This window comes from Larus michahellis, chromosome 7 (genome assembly GCF_964199755.1).
Source record: "Larus michahellis chromosome 7, bLarMic1.1, whole genome shotgun sequence".
In the NCBI taxonomy this organism is placed as follows: Eukaryota; Metazoa; Chordata; class Aves; order Charadriiformes; family Laridae; genus Larus; species Larus michahellis.
In genome coordinates this window covers 39,910,895-39,926,470 of record NC_133902.1, presented here as the reverse complement: position 1 = coordinate 39,926,470, position 15,576 = coordinate 39,910,895, and the positions used below count along the sequence as shown (strand labels likewise).

The 15,576-nt window shown below is 39.2% G+C and overlaps 1 protein-coding gene across 6 annotated transcripts in view; it reads left to right on the top strand.

The window, feature by feature from the left end:
- CSRNP3 (cysteine and serine rich nuclear protein 3) overlaps positions 1-15,576 on the top strand; it is a 106,988-nt gene that overhangs the window by 20,680 nt on the left and 70,732 nt on the right. For 5 of the 6 annotated variants that reach the window (XM_074593593.1, XM_074593600.1, XM_074593594.1 and 2 more), the window contains exon 2: positions 11,125-11,295. The exons of the other annotated variant lie outside the window; for it this stretch is intronic. In XM_074593593.1, the coding sequence (XP_074449694.1) occupies positions 11,148-11,295 (148 nt within the window). In that variant the 5' untranslated portion in view covers positions 11,125-11,147. The remainder of the gene's footprint in view (positions 1-11,124; positions 11,296-15,576) is intronic. 6 annotated transcript variants of the gene reach the window in all.

The window sequence follows — 15,576 nt, the reverse complement described above, 5'->3', positions numbered from 1 at the left end:
AATGGATATGTACCTGAAAGCATAAGCACAACTGTTAAATTACGACCGCAAATCTGTATATTCCAATCACTTTTCTTTCCTGCCTCAAATGAGAAATCTGACTCAAAGCAGCTCCAGTAACAGAGAGGAGTTGATGAAAACAGAGATCTAGTTCCACATGTATTTAAATTATTCTGTCTCCTTGGAAACGCCACTGCTGCAGATAGATTTGGCTTTTGGTGGCTAAAAATATCTACCGCTTAAAAATGACAGCATGAAAGATACTGAATAAAACTACTGTGTTGTCACTAGTTTTAAAGTTCCTTAATGATTCAGGTATTCTATGTGAACTATAGATTTGCATTTTCTGTCCAGTATTCCCTATCAACTGCTGCCAGCGCTCACCAGCTCAGTAGAAATGAGATAAGCTCGTTAGCCTTGGTTGCAAACCCTACTGAGAAGGGAGCATGCGAGTGGGAGGTAGGATAGCCAAACAGTCTGAAAGCAGGTAGAAAGTTGGAAAAAAAGTTCATGGTAGTGGTGTGGGTATGTGTTGTGTAATATTTGAGGATACAGGCTTTTTCCCAGTGAAGTCAATGGTAGGAAGGGTATGGTTAAGCCCTGCCTTTTTAAATTAGCAATTTGTAAATAAAAGAATGTCTTTTATTTATTGCAGAATCTTTAGTGAACGTTTCCTTATCAGTTGTATGTGTAGGTGATTGAAATATCACATAAACCATTTTAAGTCAAATATTAAATTGCCTTAAACAAAAGCCAAACCCTAAATTACTAAAGAACTTGTAAGCAAGAAATAGCATTACATTACTTAGCATTACTAAGAAATTTCATCCTTTAAAGAATTAATTCTTTTCAATTAAGAACGGGCAGCCACTACTTTTTTTTTTTTTTTTTAATCCAGTTCTTTATTATTTACTCCCTCCACATGTCACAACTTCTTTGGTTGTTAGCTGGTATTCAGTATAAATGAAAAAGTACCAGTTCTATTTTTTTTTGATCCCCATTTGCATTGGATGGCTTCATGCTCATGCCCAGAAAACGGAACAAATGCCAAACATTCCCTCAGTGCTACCTGGTGAGCTAAATATACCTTATTTATTCTTTTATTTTGTTAGTATATATGGGATTTGTTGTAGAATAGATCAAAATTACTGATTAATTTTCCATTATTGAATGAGGCATTTTTCCTGTTCTGTAGTGTCTCAAAGGCAACATTAAAATATTACAAGGTATTGTTACACATATAAGTAATAAATCCTCTACAAATTAATACTAAAATCTATTTTTAGCTGACAACACAAGTACCAAAGGTAATAAAAAGTAAAAGTTGAATACTTGTTTTTGATGAATTAAAATGAGTAAGAGGAAAGGATCCCGGTATCTTTCGCTCTAGAAGAGACTATTAACATATTAATAAGGCATATTATTAAATGGATTACAGAAACTCTTCTATGAGGACAATAAAATTTAATCATAGCAGGCCTTCTAATTGAGAATAATTTGTTTTGTATTAAGATGAGCAAACCCAGATTGCTTTAATTTAAAAAAAAACCCTTTCCTATAGTATGTAGTTTAAGATTCTGTGGAGATAATAAGTAAATCTAAACATCATTTGATGAAGTAAAGGTGTGATAAGTTGCTGGAAGTAGCATCCGTGTGTTTTACAGCAGTAGTGAAGTTGTGCCAATTTGACATGAATCCTTTGATTTCTGGATATAGCAGCAGAAGTTCTCATCTGCTGAAAATAGTAATGAGAAAGTTTGTTGTACATTGCCTGTCATTATGTCTGGGTTGTGGAAGATAGTGATGACAATATGGAGAAAGTACTGCTTTTTTGGTTTGGTTTGGTTTTTTATAACAAGTTGCAGGCAGATGAGCTGAGGCTTCTGCCAGGCTGGGTTTTTCCAGCAATTTTCAGTGTTATTTTTTCATGCCTGAAGAAAGAGAGTTCTGTGCCATACAGCTAATATCAGACCATGTATGTGAAGACAGACTATTTTACCACGTTTGTCACTCTCAACCCCCCCCCCCAACCCATCCATTTGTCATGTTTCTAAAGTCTAATCTAAAATTGGACATTTTTAATCTTGTCACATATAAGTAGTATCATTATTGTCGATAATTATGGCAAGAGCAAGCTATGAAGGATTTGGTCCTTTGTTATGTAAAATTTGCATGTACACTCCCTGACCCCTGCTCAGACCCATGCACACACCCCTCCAGACGTAAACCATTAAGCTGGAAGAGTTTGCTCCTCTCTTTTCAGATAAAAGAGGAAAATCTAGTTCAGAGTTACTTTTGCAAGTACGTTCCACTACGTTTTTGTGTCGCAAGTTCATATTGCACTTCTTGGAGTTCGGATGTTCTGGTTTTGGGGATGTTGGAGGTTTTATTTAGTGGGTTTTTTTGGTGGGTTTTTTTTGTTTTGTTTTTTGAGAAACTCTGTTAAACACTGCAAATATCAGAGGAAGAATGGCTAACACTGTCAAGATGCAGAGATCATGGGGTAGAAGCGGGGAGGCTATTGAATTCATGCTCTCTCTGCTGGCTTTGATGGCAATGGTGAATGAGCAGCCAGGCTGTGTGTTAAATAGCATGCAGCAGGGAGCTAAGTAGTATGTATAGGGGCTGTAGAGGTGTGAAGGCCCCTTTGGCATATACCAGTCTTGACCATGCTGTACTTTGGCAGGAGCATACTGAGATACACGAGATATCCTAACACGTTGTGCAGTTCCTCTGCAGCCAATACACAAGATTGATGTTCCTGAAAGAACAGTGTGGAAGATCAGTACTGAAATAGTATGAAGGCAGGTTGCAGTGTGCCAATTAATATTACTACCTGGGCTAATCTGGGCAAAGTTTATGTTAAAGACCACTTATTTCCAGCTGTAAGTCTGTAAGTTGATGACGTTTCCAGTCTCCACTACAGAGCTGGACTCTACTGCCATTCTTGTAGCTGGGAGCATCATTAATCCAAAGCCGCTGTGCCAAAATCATGCTGCAAACACTTACTGCCAGTCTCAGAATGTCGCTCCAGTTGCTGGGGAGGGGCTAAGCAAGCCAAATGTTCGGTCTCGTTTTGCAAAGAGGTACAATAGGGATGTGTGCCGTCTCCATGTAGCAGATGGACCAGTTATTCCCATCACTTGCATGATTACTCTTCTTTAAAAGGCTGTGTATCTGTAGAAGTCAGTAGGACTGGTGGTAGTATTTTTCTGATTTCACATTTCAGTTTTATGAAGAGTTGTGGCATCTCCTGGACAGAGCTCTGCTGCAAGCAGTCCTGCAATACAGTTTAAAAAGTAGTAAGTCTTTTCTGGGAGCCTACGTACAAACTTAAAAATTTCTTCTGGGACACAGATACTTCTTTAGTAGATGCCAAACACATGGCACTTTATTATTATTATTTTTTTTTTCCTTCAAGCAGAAGCAAGAGAAAATCTTCCACAGAGATTTTGGATGAAGAGATTTTAGTTGATGAAATTTCATCATCAAAGCTTAAATCCTAGAAGAGGCCAATATAAGGTCTTCAGCAGTGTTACCTGAAGACTTTGGAAAGGACTTCCCAGTCCTTCCCATGACAGGCCCAGCTAAAAGCGTTCTAGATGGCTTAGATGGAGGTTAGGCATTACGAACCTGAGTTTGTGAGGCAGGTTCAGAATGACTTTCTCCTGAATCTGCTGTTTGCCTCTAGGACTCAGTGTCGTTTATTCATCTTTCACTCTTGCAGGAGCAGCTCTTGTTGCAGCAGTCTTAGACAATTATAAATGAAACACAAACTCAAACTAAACAGCTTGTGTGGGCAAATCTCATCTTGACAGGAAAGCCCTCTCACTGAATGCTTCTGAATCCCCTTCTACCAGGTTGTGCCTTCATCATTGGAGACCCGAACGCTAAGTTCCTGGATGCCTGGCTGAATTATCGCTGCCTCTTACTGATCTCATTTTGCTCTCTGGGAAGCATCCTGAGAGAAGACTTAGGAGAACTAGCCTAAATTTTCTTCTGTTGGCTGAATTATATGAGCGTTTCATTTAACTGTTGACATAAGTTGATACAGTTAGGAATTAAACACAGGGATCAGGAGGCTGTTTCACGGCTGCTGTATGTGGGAGTTTTCTATTTGGATGATGGCAAGGGGAATATTTACATGCTTGGTGCATGTAGGACCTTAGGATGTCCCTAAGCCGGAGCCAGATCTACCACCACTGCATCTCTACTGTGCGTAGAGACAGGAGGTGTGCATATGCCAACATCCTTTCTGCATTCTAAATTCGTTGCCAGTGGAGCTAGTTGGCGTGTACAACAATGTGTAGGCAGTCTAGAAGATTAGTGGATTAATACTCAAGTGTGAAATCAGGAGTGCTGTAGAGTGATGGTATAGAAACCCTGCAAAGAGCAGACGTGGCAGGATTTGGCTTGCAATGCCAGAACAGATTCCCCAGGTTGAATAGTGCAGCCTTATCCTGCAGGATTTACGTAGTGCTATGGATTTAGCTAGACTGAAATAAATGGCCAGAGAAAGACTTTTCCTAGTTTATGTCTGTGTAACTTGACCACTGCTGTAAGCACAAATTCATGAGTAAGATTATACTAACGGTATTCCCTGTGCCTATACAGAGCAGTCTCTTCAGTGGAATTATCTTGCTATGTGTTTTTAATTTTTACAGATCATAGTAGTGAAACTATCAGAGCCTACCTCTGGCAACTGGTACTTGTGATTAGAGCTGCCAAATACAGCAAAACATGTATTGCAAACATTAATTTGAATTCTGAACAGCTGTTTGATTCATGTTCATGTACCTCTGTTGTTCACTGTTTGCAAGCATTCATGCAAATGGATTTTTGTCTGCATTAATGCAGTCCTTTACATGAATAGTCATTTTTACCAGCAAATGATATTCTTTGTGTGAGTGACGTTGTCACTGTAGATGCTTTTGGTTTTGACTATTCCCACCCCTCCCCCCGTTTAAAACTGTCAGTTACACAGAGAGCAAAATAATTAAGTGCAATATGTGGAACAAGTGCAATATGTGGAACCAAGCAAACACCTTGATTAGTTCATGATGATCGCTGCTGCTGACATCTATTCAGCAGGTAAGAAACGTGACCTTAAAAAAACCAAGCTTTGTTTGCAAGCTAAGAATAAGACCTGAATTCAAAAAGAATATTAATCACAACAAATAATCCAAACATCCCTGCTTGTGAGCATCAATATTCATGATTTAACTGTGAAATTATTTGCCAAGTCTCCCTAGCATGTTATAGTACATGCTGACTGGCCAGTGGGTGGGAGTTGTTTGTGATGAGTACTTTGCAGTAATGTTTTATGTGTAACATCTGTTTTCTGCATCCTCCTGTTCAGTTTGCAGTCATTTGCATAGAAGCGTTTTTGGTTTGGAAGCAACAGAGATTTGCTACTACTGACTTTGTCTAAATTTTTCCCTACTTTCAGTTGATACATTTGAGACAAGGCACAATGCAGTGTGACACATAGGTCAAGTCTTTGTTTGGTGCCTGCCCTTTTACTTTGGGGTTGTTTTTTTTTTATTCTCGGATAAGAATTTTTGTCCAGGTAGATTTTATCATGATATGTGATCAGCTCTCAAGAAGGAATTAGTACAAAATAAGTTTCATAAACGAATGAAAGAAGCAATAAATTGGATTCCCCCTCCACCCCCAAATGCCAGCATGTTCTTGGGCTTTTTCCTCTTGTTTTTCCTGAGCTTCAGTCAATAACTGATTCCTGTAGTGAGGATGTAGGATGTAGGCTTTGCTCTAAATCATGAGGATATATAATCTGAGGCAGGGTCCTGTATTTTATTGTTTCATATCTGTTTTGTTTACTGCATATGGTACATACTTCATGTTGGTGTCTTCACAGGTATGTACCATACCTGTTCAATTTCCCATGTGATTTATATTATAATGCTGAATTTTGCAAAACAGTCATTTATTTGAAGATTTTGACTAGGATGAAAACATCTTTGGCTTTCTCTTTGTCACTGCACAAAGATTTTGTCGATTCTCTATTTCCATATTGCAGCTTGTTTTCTGTTTTATTCATATTTTTTAGAACATTTCAAAGCAATAGCCGAAGTACAAGTTAGGAGAAGTGCTTTTATGTCTCCCTGTAGTGCCTGTCCAATGTGGTCCTGGTGCTTTTATTTTGCAGATTATTTTTTTTGTTTTACTTTTTTCTGTTCATGGTTGTCAGTGAAACACTGAGGATATGGCAACTTAAAGTTAGGTCTTGTAGAGCAAGTTTGGCAGTGTGTTATGGAGAAGCTTCTCCTGGGAGCACAGGTGATGCGCTGTCACCTTGCCCCTCCACTCAGTAATTCTAACATTGCTCTTTTTGAGCTTTTCACTGGGATTTGGAGATACCCGCTTTCTGAAGGACTGCTGCAATGAGATTGTTACCATGGTTTTCTAAAATTGCCAGCCTTTTCAGGTACAAGCGAAAATCAATCCAGCCAAACTTTTACGTTATTTTACTTTGTAGATTCCAGGTAGTATTGTGACTGTTTTAAATATATTTCTCACATTTACATGGGGATTTTTATCTTCTAGTAATAACATGTTGCCTCTGAACTTTTTAAATGTTTAGTGCCTGCCAGTTATCTGGCATCGTAGCAAGGCAAAGCCTGTTGCCATGGAGCTTTGAGGAGGACTTGCTTCGCCAGTCAGCGTACCTGCAGCTATAGAACTGGTTAAATGATCTCTTTGTGGGAGTAGTTTCTTCAGCATGGAGGAAAACTAGGAAAGAAAAGAGGAAAAATGGATGGGGGGTGTTTAAGAAAGATATATCCTTCTCCCAGTGCACATCTATCATACGTTTCTGCTGTGGCAAGTTGCCATTTCCTTGAAGAATCCTTAACTATGTCAGGCAATTGGTGTTTGACCTCACAACAATGTGTGTGGCTGATCTTCCATGCTTTAATATTGTTCCCTTTGTTTCAACTTCGTTTTGCTTTGCTGTGGATTAATGCCATGTTAGCATGGTGAGGAGCATGACAGAGGACGATGTATCGCACCGCTGCGCGAGGACTTTTTGTTGTGAAGGATACATCAACAAACAGGAAAGCGTCCAGTGACTGCTTGTTACTCAGTTGTGTGAATCAGCAGGATTCACAAATCAATCTTAGCTTGACTCCAAATCAATCTTAGCTACTAGACAGCTACTTAACAATCATCCTGAAAGGTCTGTTTCTAATTGAACCTTTCAAGCCAACTTTCTCCCTTTTTCACCTAAACTGACAGTTCGATGTAGCAGATCTCTAACTGTAGTGGGTGGTTGTTTTTCAGTGGTTGGCTTTGGAGGCTGGACCTCACTGGTGTCTTACTAGAAGTCCAAGAATATTGACTTACCACTCTGTGCATTTGTTTTTCGTAGTCATGTCGTGTTTGGTTCCTGTGGTCAGTCATGGACTTTTGTGCACTGGATTCTATGCAGGAATACACACATTTGCTCATTTTTTTTAAGAAAATATATATATATATATTACTGTAGCACTTCTGTGTGTTTGAGGTTATTCCCATCCTATATGATGTACTGTCTTGCATGCCATAAGTGACTTTTGTGTTAGCAAAATTGTACCACTGTGTAGTTACGTTACCCTTGTGATTCCTGTTATCAGATATGGGGTTTATTTATAGTTTTATTTTCCATCTCTGTATTGAAAATTTGACTTGTATGTCTTCGGTGCCTTGTCCCCTAAACCTGTAAAGTCATCAGTTCAGATGAGTTTGGATTCTGATCTCTTTGTGACTGCAGTTGCTTCAGTTTGATTCCCCAAAATCTGAAATTACTGATTCAGTTCACAGCTATGGTGCAGGAAAAAGAATGACAATTCGATTTGAGTTCCCTGTGCCGGTTCATTGATTCTGGACTTAAGGAACCTTTACAGATATCACAAACTTCTTGGCCTTGTTGTTAGAAGTTTTACTGTTGCTTATTCCTATTGGTCTCTGTCTTCCACAGGGATATATCATATCATCAACAGAGAGTGCAAAATAATACTTTCATAAACAGTATTGGGTTGTGTGTCACTATGCTTGTCAACTCCTAGATCCTGGAGATGTGGATCTCACTCAGGTACTATAGGACGCCAATGTAAACAAGGTGTGGGTTAAATGCATCAGATAGAACATGCCTCATGTGCTACTGTGCAGATGTGCCTCTTTCTGAAGAATATTGTCTTATGGAGCAGCAGCTGTTTATACAGATGTTATTCTAAAGGGATCTCGTGCTGGTACGCAGTGTGTACCAACAGTTTTAGATACCCTTTAATCTATCTCTGTGATAGCCAAGCTGTTGAGTAATGGAAGTGTCTCCTTTCCCCTGTGTAGCGTTTTCCTGGGGAGACTTGATAGCAGAGACTAGAATTGACAAATCTCATACAAGTGGCAATGCCTGAATTTTATCACGACTACTTGGTCAAACAACCTTCTTGATAAGGTTCCTCAAAGTGATTCAGAACAAAATTGGGCAACAGTGATACTAAATATATATAATGGATAGCTACGTCTTCTTTGTGTGTTGTGGTGATACTCAGGTTCTGCAGTGTTCCCATACCTCCAGTCTTTCCTTGATCAGCTAGTTGGTGTAGAGCTAACCTGTATGCCACTTCCAAGGATCCTGGGAATCATTTGTTATGGTTCATTACATAAATCTTCTTAATGAAACGGCTCTGCCACTACCAGGTCATGACACTTGGTGCAAATGTAGGCTATGTTAAATGCAAGCAAATTTAAACCCCTTTGATGTGAAAAATACTTGTTTCTGCTACTAGCTGTAAACAGTTCTGGGTATTGAGACTCTCACTATCTGCAACAACTTTACTGATGTGCAAGATGCAGGCTAGTCATCCAGTGGCTGTTTGATGTCCTTGCAGAACACAACGTCTGACAAACGGGCTTTTGTCTGGAAATCATCTCAGGCTATGAAATTAGTTCTGGCTCTCTGACAGTCTGCACACTAGTGATGATTTCAGCTATTAGGTTTGCCTTGCGGTGCAGTTATGACTGAGGTTCTTTGGACCTGGAACTTTACAACTTCTGTAGCCACAATTTCAATGGGCTCGGGCATGGATTTGACCTAGGTCTCATTTGTACAATAAACTCTTTGTCAGCCCATTTATCACTCTCTTCACTGAGATGTTTGAGTGTAAGCATTTTCTTTCTCACACTCCAGCTGCTTCTTTACCCTCTTCTGCAGTCAAGCTATAATCCTGTGGTTTTGATATTGCAGGCTGTTGCCATGGAAATAATGGTGATTTCACAATTTCAGTGCTGTAAGCACTGCGGGAGACAGTGGAAAAGGTGGTTGGCAAGAGATTCAGCGAGAACGTGGGGGGCAGGTCAGAGGAGTTGTTTCTGAATGTTTTTTGGGGGGGGTCTGCCCCCTCTCTATTATTGTGGGTTTTCAGTGTGTGTGTGTTTTACGCTCTTCTCTTTCTTACCTTTTTTGCAAAGGTTATTACAAAGGGATGCTAAATTCTCCTTTCCTTGCCCTCAGAATAAAAATACAGTGCTTTCTTTGCAGTTTATAGTAATTCATTTTTGGACAACAGGGCAAAGGTTGAGATCTAAGCACGTTCTGTTTAAGTCATGTCTTTAGCCTGAGGAAATCCCTTTCGCGAAAATATTTTTTTCATAAATAGTAAGAAAGCTGAGAGCATCATGACAGGCATATGCATTTAAAGCTGTCTGTGTGACCGACAGTATTAAAACCAAATATATTCGTTATTTAATTTTTAGTATGCTCTGCATACAAACAAGCGTGGTGCTGAAGATCATCTTATGCAGCATCTGTTCTTAGCATTATGTCGTGATTCCATATCTATACTGAAATCTTTTCTCTAAATTAGACACATCTGTATAGGTAGAATGAAACTTACTGGAGGAAAACAACTTTGTTATAAAATGAATTGAATTGGCAGTTTAGCAAGCTGAAGGCAAGTGGCATTCAGAGGAATAAGAATTTTTGATACTATACGCTTGAAAGCATCAAACAGCAGCCTTTTTTCCCTAGCTATTTACAGCAACGTTCCACTGATTAGTGTAGTCGGAGAGTAGATATTATCTGTAACTTTTAAATTAAGATCTTAGAATTAATTTTCAGTCTTCAGTAGGATGTAATCAGTAATGATGGTGACAGTAAACTTTAAGATCTTTTTTAATTAAAGATAGAGAAAAAATTGTTTCAGACTATTGGATGCATTAAAATGGTATAGGAATTGCTTTAAAAATATTTTGATCTTTTTTGGCTTGGTAGTCTATAAAAGCAGATAAGAAGATCAGCTGCTATCTATGAAAGGGAAACAATAAGGAGCATTCAACTTGACTCTGGCTTTGTTTGGCAGTGTTATTAGGAAGCCAAGTTCATAAGGATAGATTCAGTCCCTTGATACTTTACTTGTGTGAATGGAAATAGTCCACGTGTATGGCAGTACTTGTATCTGGATTTCACAAAAGCTCTGCAAGAAACTTTTGCATAAATAAAAATGACAAAATGAGCCAGAACCATGTTTGCAGGAGCTGGCCTGAAAAGATGCTAAGTATCTCATGCTCTCAAATCTAATTGAGAATGTAGACATTTAATAGTAGAGTATTGCATAAGTCAGACCTTTAAAATAAATCAAAAGAGAGAACGTTTTCTTTCTGAACTGTATTTATTAGTGAACACTAACTTTTGTCATGTAATGTTTCTTGGTGCCAAGTAAGATTTTGTTGTATAAAGGTGCGTTTCTACTGAATTCTGTTGGATTATATATACTTGATACTTGCCCCAAATTTGCTGCATAACTAAAATATTTGTATTATTTTTATGCATGAGATTGGCTATAGAATTTTGTCTGCAGTGGTAGAACACAGATAGCATTTGCCTTCTGTCATAAGAAGAAAAGACTGCCTGTAAGAAAGTCAGTGAGATGAGAAATATATTGATGATAATAAGTATTTTTAACTCCTTCCTGGAAATGTTGTTTAAAACTCTTGGTAAGAAGCCATTTAGCTACAGGCAGTAGTATCTGATTGATACGTGAACTCCTTCGTGATAAATGAATTTGAAGGACCTGGACAGCAGGCAGGTGTTTCAGTGCCTCATTGCCTCTGTTCCCGTTACAGGTGCATGTGACAGCATTGCAGTGATGAGCGGGATTTTAAAGAGGAAGTTTGAAGAAGTTGATGGGACTTCACCTTGTTCCTGTGTGTGGGAATCTGATGATGACATTTCTAGCAGTGAAAGTGCTGACAGCGGAAGTAATGTCCATCCATCCACTTCTAATCATTTTACTCGTAAGTACTAAAGTGGTGTGTAAGGCATGATACTCACTTTTATACAAGCTAAGAAAGGTTCATCTTATTTGGAAGAAAACCAGTGTAGACTGTCTGCGTTTATTTTGAAATATTTTTTCTGTTTTATTACATTTAAGTGTTGACACTGTGACGAAGTGTCTTTTTGAAAAAGAACTGTTTCCTCTGGTAGTTGTTGTTTATGCAAAAATTTGTCAGTGATTTTCAGAGAAAACTCCATTTTTATACTGTATCATTTATATATAGATTGTATGAAATGTTTTAAATATATAGGAGACCATCTTCCATTTTGGGTGATGATTTGGGGGAAGGAGAAAAATCAACAGTAACAAAGCTTGAAGGCCAGTGCTTCTGCTTGACCCTGCGTGTCCAGAGTTGAGAGTAGCCTGCACAATCTGTGACAGAATAGCTGATCTCTCGGGTCATTCGTTCTGCCACCTGAGCCAATGCAACCATGAAGCCTTCAGTCCTTTCTTCCACTCATTCTAGGAGTAAATAGAGGAAGAAACGTGTAATATTCCTTGAGAAGATGCTAGATTCGTATTTGCCATCTCCATGAGACACTTGAAGAACAGAAATCCTTTTCTTGTTCCCACTCAACCAGCTGAATACAGATAGTTAACTTGCACCGTATTCTTCTTTTGACTTCTCAGGTTGAGATTACCAGTTACTAAACTCACATAATTTGTGGAATCTACATAAAGCCTCATATCTGTAATAAACTATGTGTGTAAATGAGTAGCAATAAGTGATCTGGACTTTATCTGACAATTCATATGTAGCAGCTGGAAGGGTGTCTCCATTCAATTTTTTTTTTATCATCTATGCAATAAAGGTAGGCTAGAGCTATTTGTGAATTACAGCTGGTGACAGAGTTAGTGTAGTTCCTTATCTAAAAAAGGAAAAAAAGCTCCACTGGGTAAAGGACACCTCTGTACAGATTTTATTTGACTGGACTTTTCAAAAGCACGCTCCAGACTTGGATGTTCAGCTGACAGGGTTGTACTCTACCTGGAGAGGGCACCGCAGGAGTCTGTCCCGAAGCCTGTCCTGCTTAACGTCTTAATCGATCACCTGAAGGAAGTGACAGAGTGACTTGCATCAAGTTTGCAGAGAATCACACTGAGGGGAATAGTTGATGCCCTTCAGGGAAAAGCTGCCATTCAGAGGAATTAGGCAGGCTGGAGGAATGGGCTGACAGGAGACACAGAAAATTTGGCAAATACACATGCAGAGTTGTGGACCTGGAACAGAAGAGCCCCTTGCAAGGATACAGGTTGGGAGCTGACCGGCTGGGGAGCAGCTCTGCAGAAAAGGCACTGAGGGTCTTGGCAGACAGGCAGCAAGGTGAAGGTGAGCCAGCAGCGTGCCCTGGCAGCCAAGAAGGGCAACAGCCTCCTGGGCTGCATGAACCCAGCTAGCAGAGCGAGGGAAGTGACTATCTCCCTCAGCTCAGCACATCAGCACTCATTAGCCTGTACCTAGAATATTTTGTCCAGGTTTGGCCTCTTCAATGCAAGAAAGACCTTGATAAAGTGGAGCAAGTTCAGCAGAAGGTCACCAAGATGATGAGGGGGCTGGAGCATTTGCCCTGGGAGGAGGGACTGAAGGGCCTGACCTTGTTCATCCTGGAGAAGGGGAAGGCTGTGGGGGTGAGCTGATAGAAACAACCATGCAGTACCTACAAGGAGCTTATACAAAATGTGGGCAGACTCTTCCCAGTGGTCTGTGATGGGAGGGTGAGAGACAATAAATGTAGATTGAAATGAGAGACATTCTGACTGAATGTAAGGAGAAACTTTTCACCATGAGGACAGCCAGCCACTGGAACAGGTTGCCTAGAGAGGCTGTGTAGTCTCTGTCATTGCAGGTTCTCAAGACAGACCTGACTGGCAAAAGCTGTGAGCCGCCTGGTCTGATATCCTAGCTGACCTTGCTTCGAGCAGGAGGTTGGACCAAAGGCCTGCTGCAGTCCTTTCCAAACTGAATTATTCTGTGGTTTTATGGCTGCGTGCATCAGAGATTGAAAGAGACCTGAAGTAGCACTGCATGTTCTTGTTCCAGAACCGAGTACATGGGTAAGCAGAGAGTGGTAGCAGCAAGTATGTGTCCAGAAGCAGTTTGTACAGTGCTGTGAAACCTTGAGGAGACTGCTTTAGGGCCTGTTCCAATAAGTCTGTAGGGAACTGTGTTTTGCTTCATCAATTTACTAGCTCAAGTCTCTGCTAACTCTGGTATCTGTTTGCCAATTTCCACTGTCAAATGTGTGTGTGCATCCTGTGTTCTGATTTGATACTCTCAGTTTTGCTGCTTCACCTCTGTAAGTGCAGATAGCAGCCAGTACTGAGTGGTTTTGAAAAGCCCAGATTTTCTGTAGCCTTCTTGCTGAATTTAGAGTTCTAGTGGGAAGAACAAAGACTGTGATGATTTGAGACACAAGTAGATGTGAGCTGTCCCCTCCCCAACTCATTACCCTGCTTGGATTGTGTTTGAGGTTCTTGCTGTTGGCTCTTGAACTCTCCAAATTTAGCAATGGGATTTTCAGCCTGGAATTTCTTCTGCTTGGCAGTCTGCCAGTGCTTTTGTCTACTGAATAGGCTCAGGACATGTTGCAGATACATTTATTGTGCTTAGCTTTCATTTGTTTTCCATTTTTATGTGTTTTTTGGTTTTGAGGTTTTTTCCTTTTTTTTTTCCACTTTCATTGTTTCATTCTTGACAAAGCCATTCTATTTGCTCATGCTTCTGTAGGCAATGGCAGTAATTTTCTAATGCAGCTGTCTAGGTAAGTACTTTGTAAGATTTTTGTGGAAAAAAAAAAACAACCGACCCAAAACATCCCTGACTGCAGTGACAGCAGACTTTATAAATCACAAAGTAAATAAACAAGTTTGAGTGGTTTCATAAAACAGAAATAAACAACAAAGATTGAATTTAAGGAGCTTGGCTCTCCGTAGTGGAACCTTCTACAAGTTAGTGGCGTCAAAATAGAAGCCACATCTTCTTTTTATATTGGTGTTTATATAGAGTGGTGAAGAATCAGACCTGTAGCGCAAGAAAATGTAATATTTCAAGTAAATTAGCTGAGGAACTTGTATTTTCTTGTTTGCTACCTCAAAGAAAATTTGGCAATTCCTATATAACAGTTTTATTTTCCCAATTTTACTTGCATCCATTGTTTTCTGGCAGTATGCTTTTATATGTTTCTGAGGTGAATGGGTTTATTGGCATGATTACTGCCACAGATTACTACTTACTAAAGGTTTTCTGAGGATCTAGTATTGCATATTTTTTATCAGAACTAATTTCTTTTGAATGAGTTACGGTAGTAGTGGTTTTCAGATTCCTGTCCTCTGTTGTTGTTATTTTCTATTTGTTGTCTACTTCTGCAAAACCCAAATAAAAAAATTTAGTAAGAGTCCAAAATCTTTAAGATGTAAACTGGAAATCCGTGAGAATATTTGCAAATAAAGATTATTCGTGTGAGAAAGTTGCAGGATTGGGTTGCATAGTGTTTGAATACAGGGCAAAACATGAAAACATGCCTTTCTGTTGCAGACAACTCTGTCCTTACTAGCATATGTTATACACATAACAGCAGGCTTTTAGAATATGTAAGATGTGTTTGCTCTGGCCTCGTCTGAGATCAGTGTCAAATTCTCTCCTCCTCAGCCTACTGTATGCAGTAAGGTGTTTATTGTGTACGCACGTTCCCTGAAGTCTGGGCTCCTACCGTGTGCCTGCAGCTACTCTGCTGTTCAGGAAAATCTAAAAAGATTCATATAAATTCTTCTCACTCTTCTTTATCAATACACGTGCAGATTTGTTGCTTCTCCAAAGGGCTGCTGAGACACACAACAGCAATCTGAAAAATCCTCTATTATGCCATGAGCTCCAGTAATCCCTGTCAGTACACAGTCATTCTTTGTGATAGTGGAATGTAATATTATAACAGTATTTTATAAGCTGCATGTAGATTAAGATTGTTGTTAATAATTAATACTCAACATTTTACATTAATCTTTATATTTCTTTCCCTGTAGTAGTATGTTTTATTCAAAAATAAATGTTAGGCATATCCAAATCAGTCAAATGGTTACAGAAGCATTATGTTGCTTTTGTTTCCTCAATGGCATCCATGGAAATGAATGTGCCTTTTTCAATAAATGAAGTTCTGTGTGTGTGTACACCTGTGTACATATATTTGGAGCTTGAAAAAATCATAACTATATATCTGTGTGTATATATATGTAATTTGAAAAA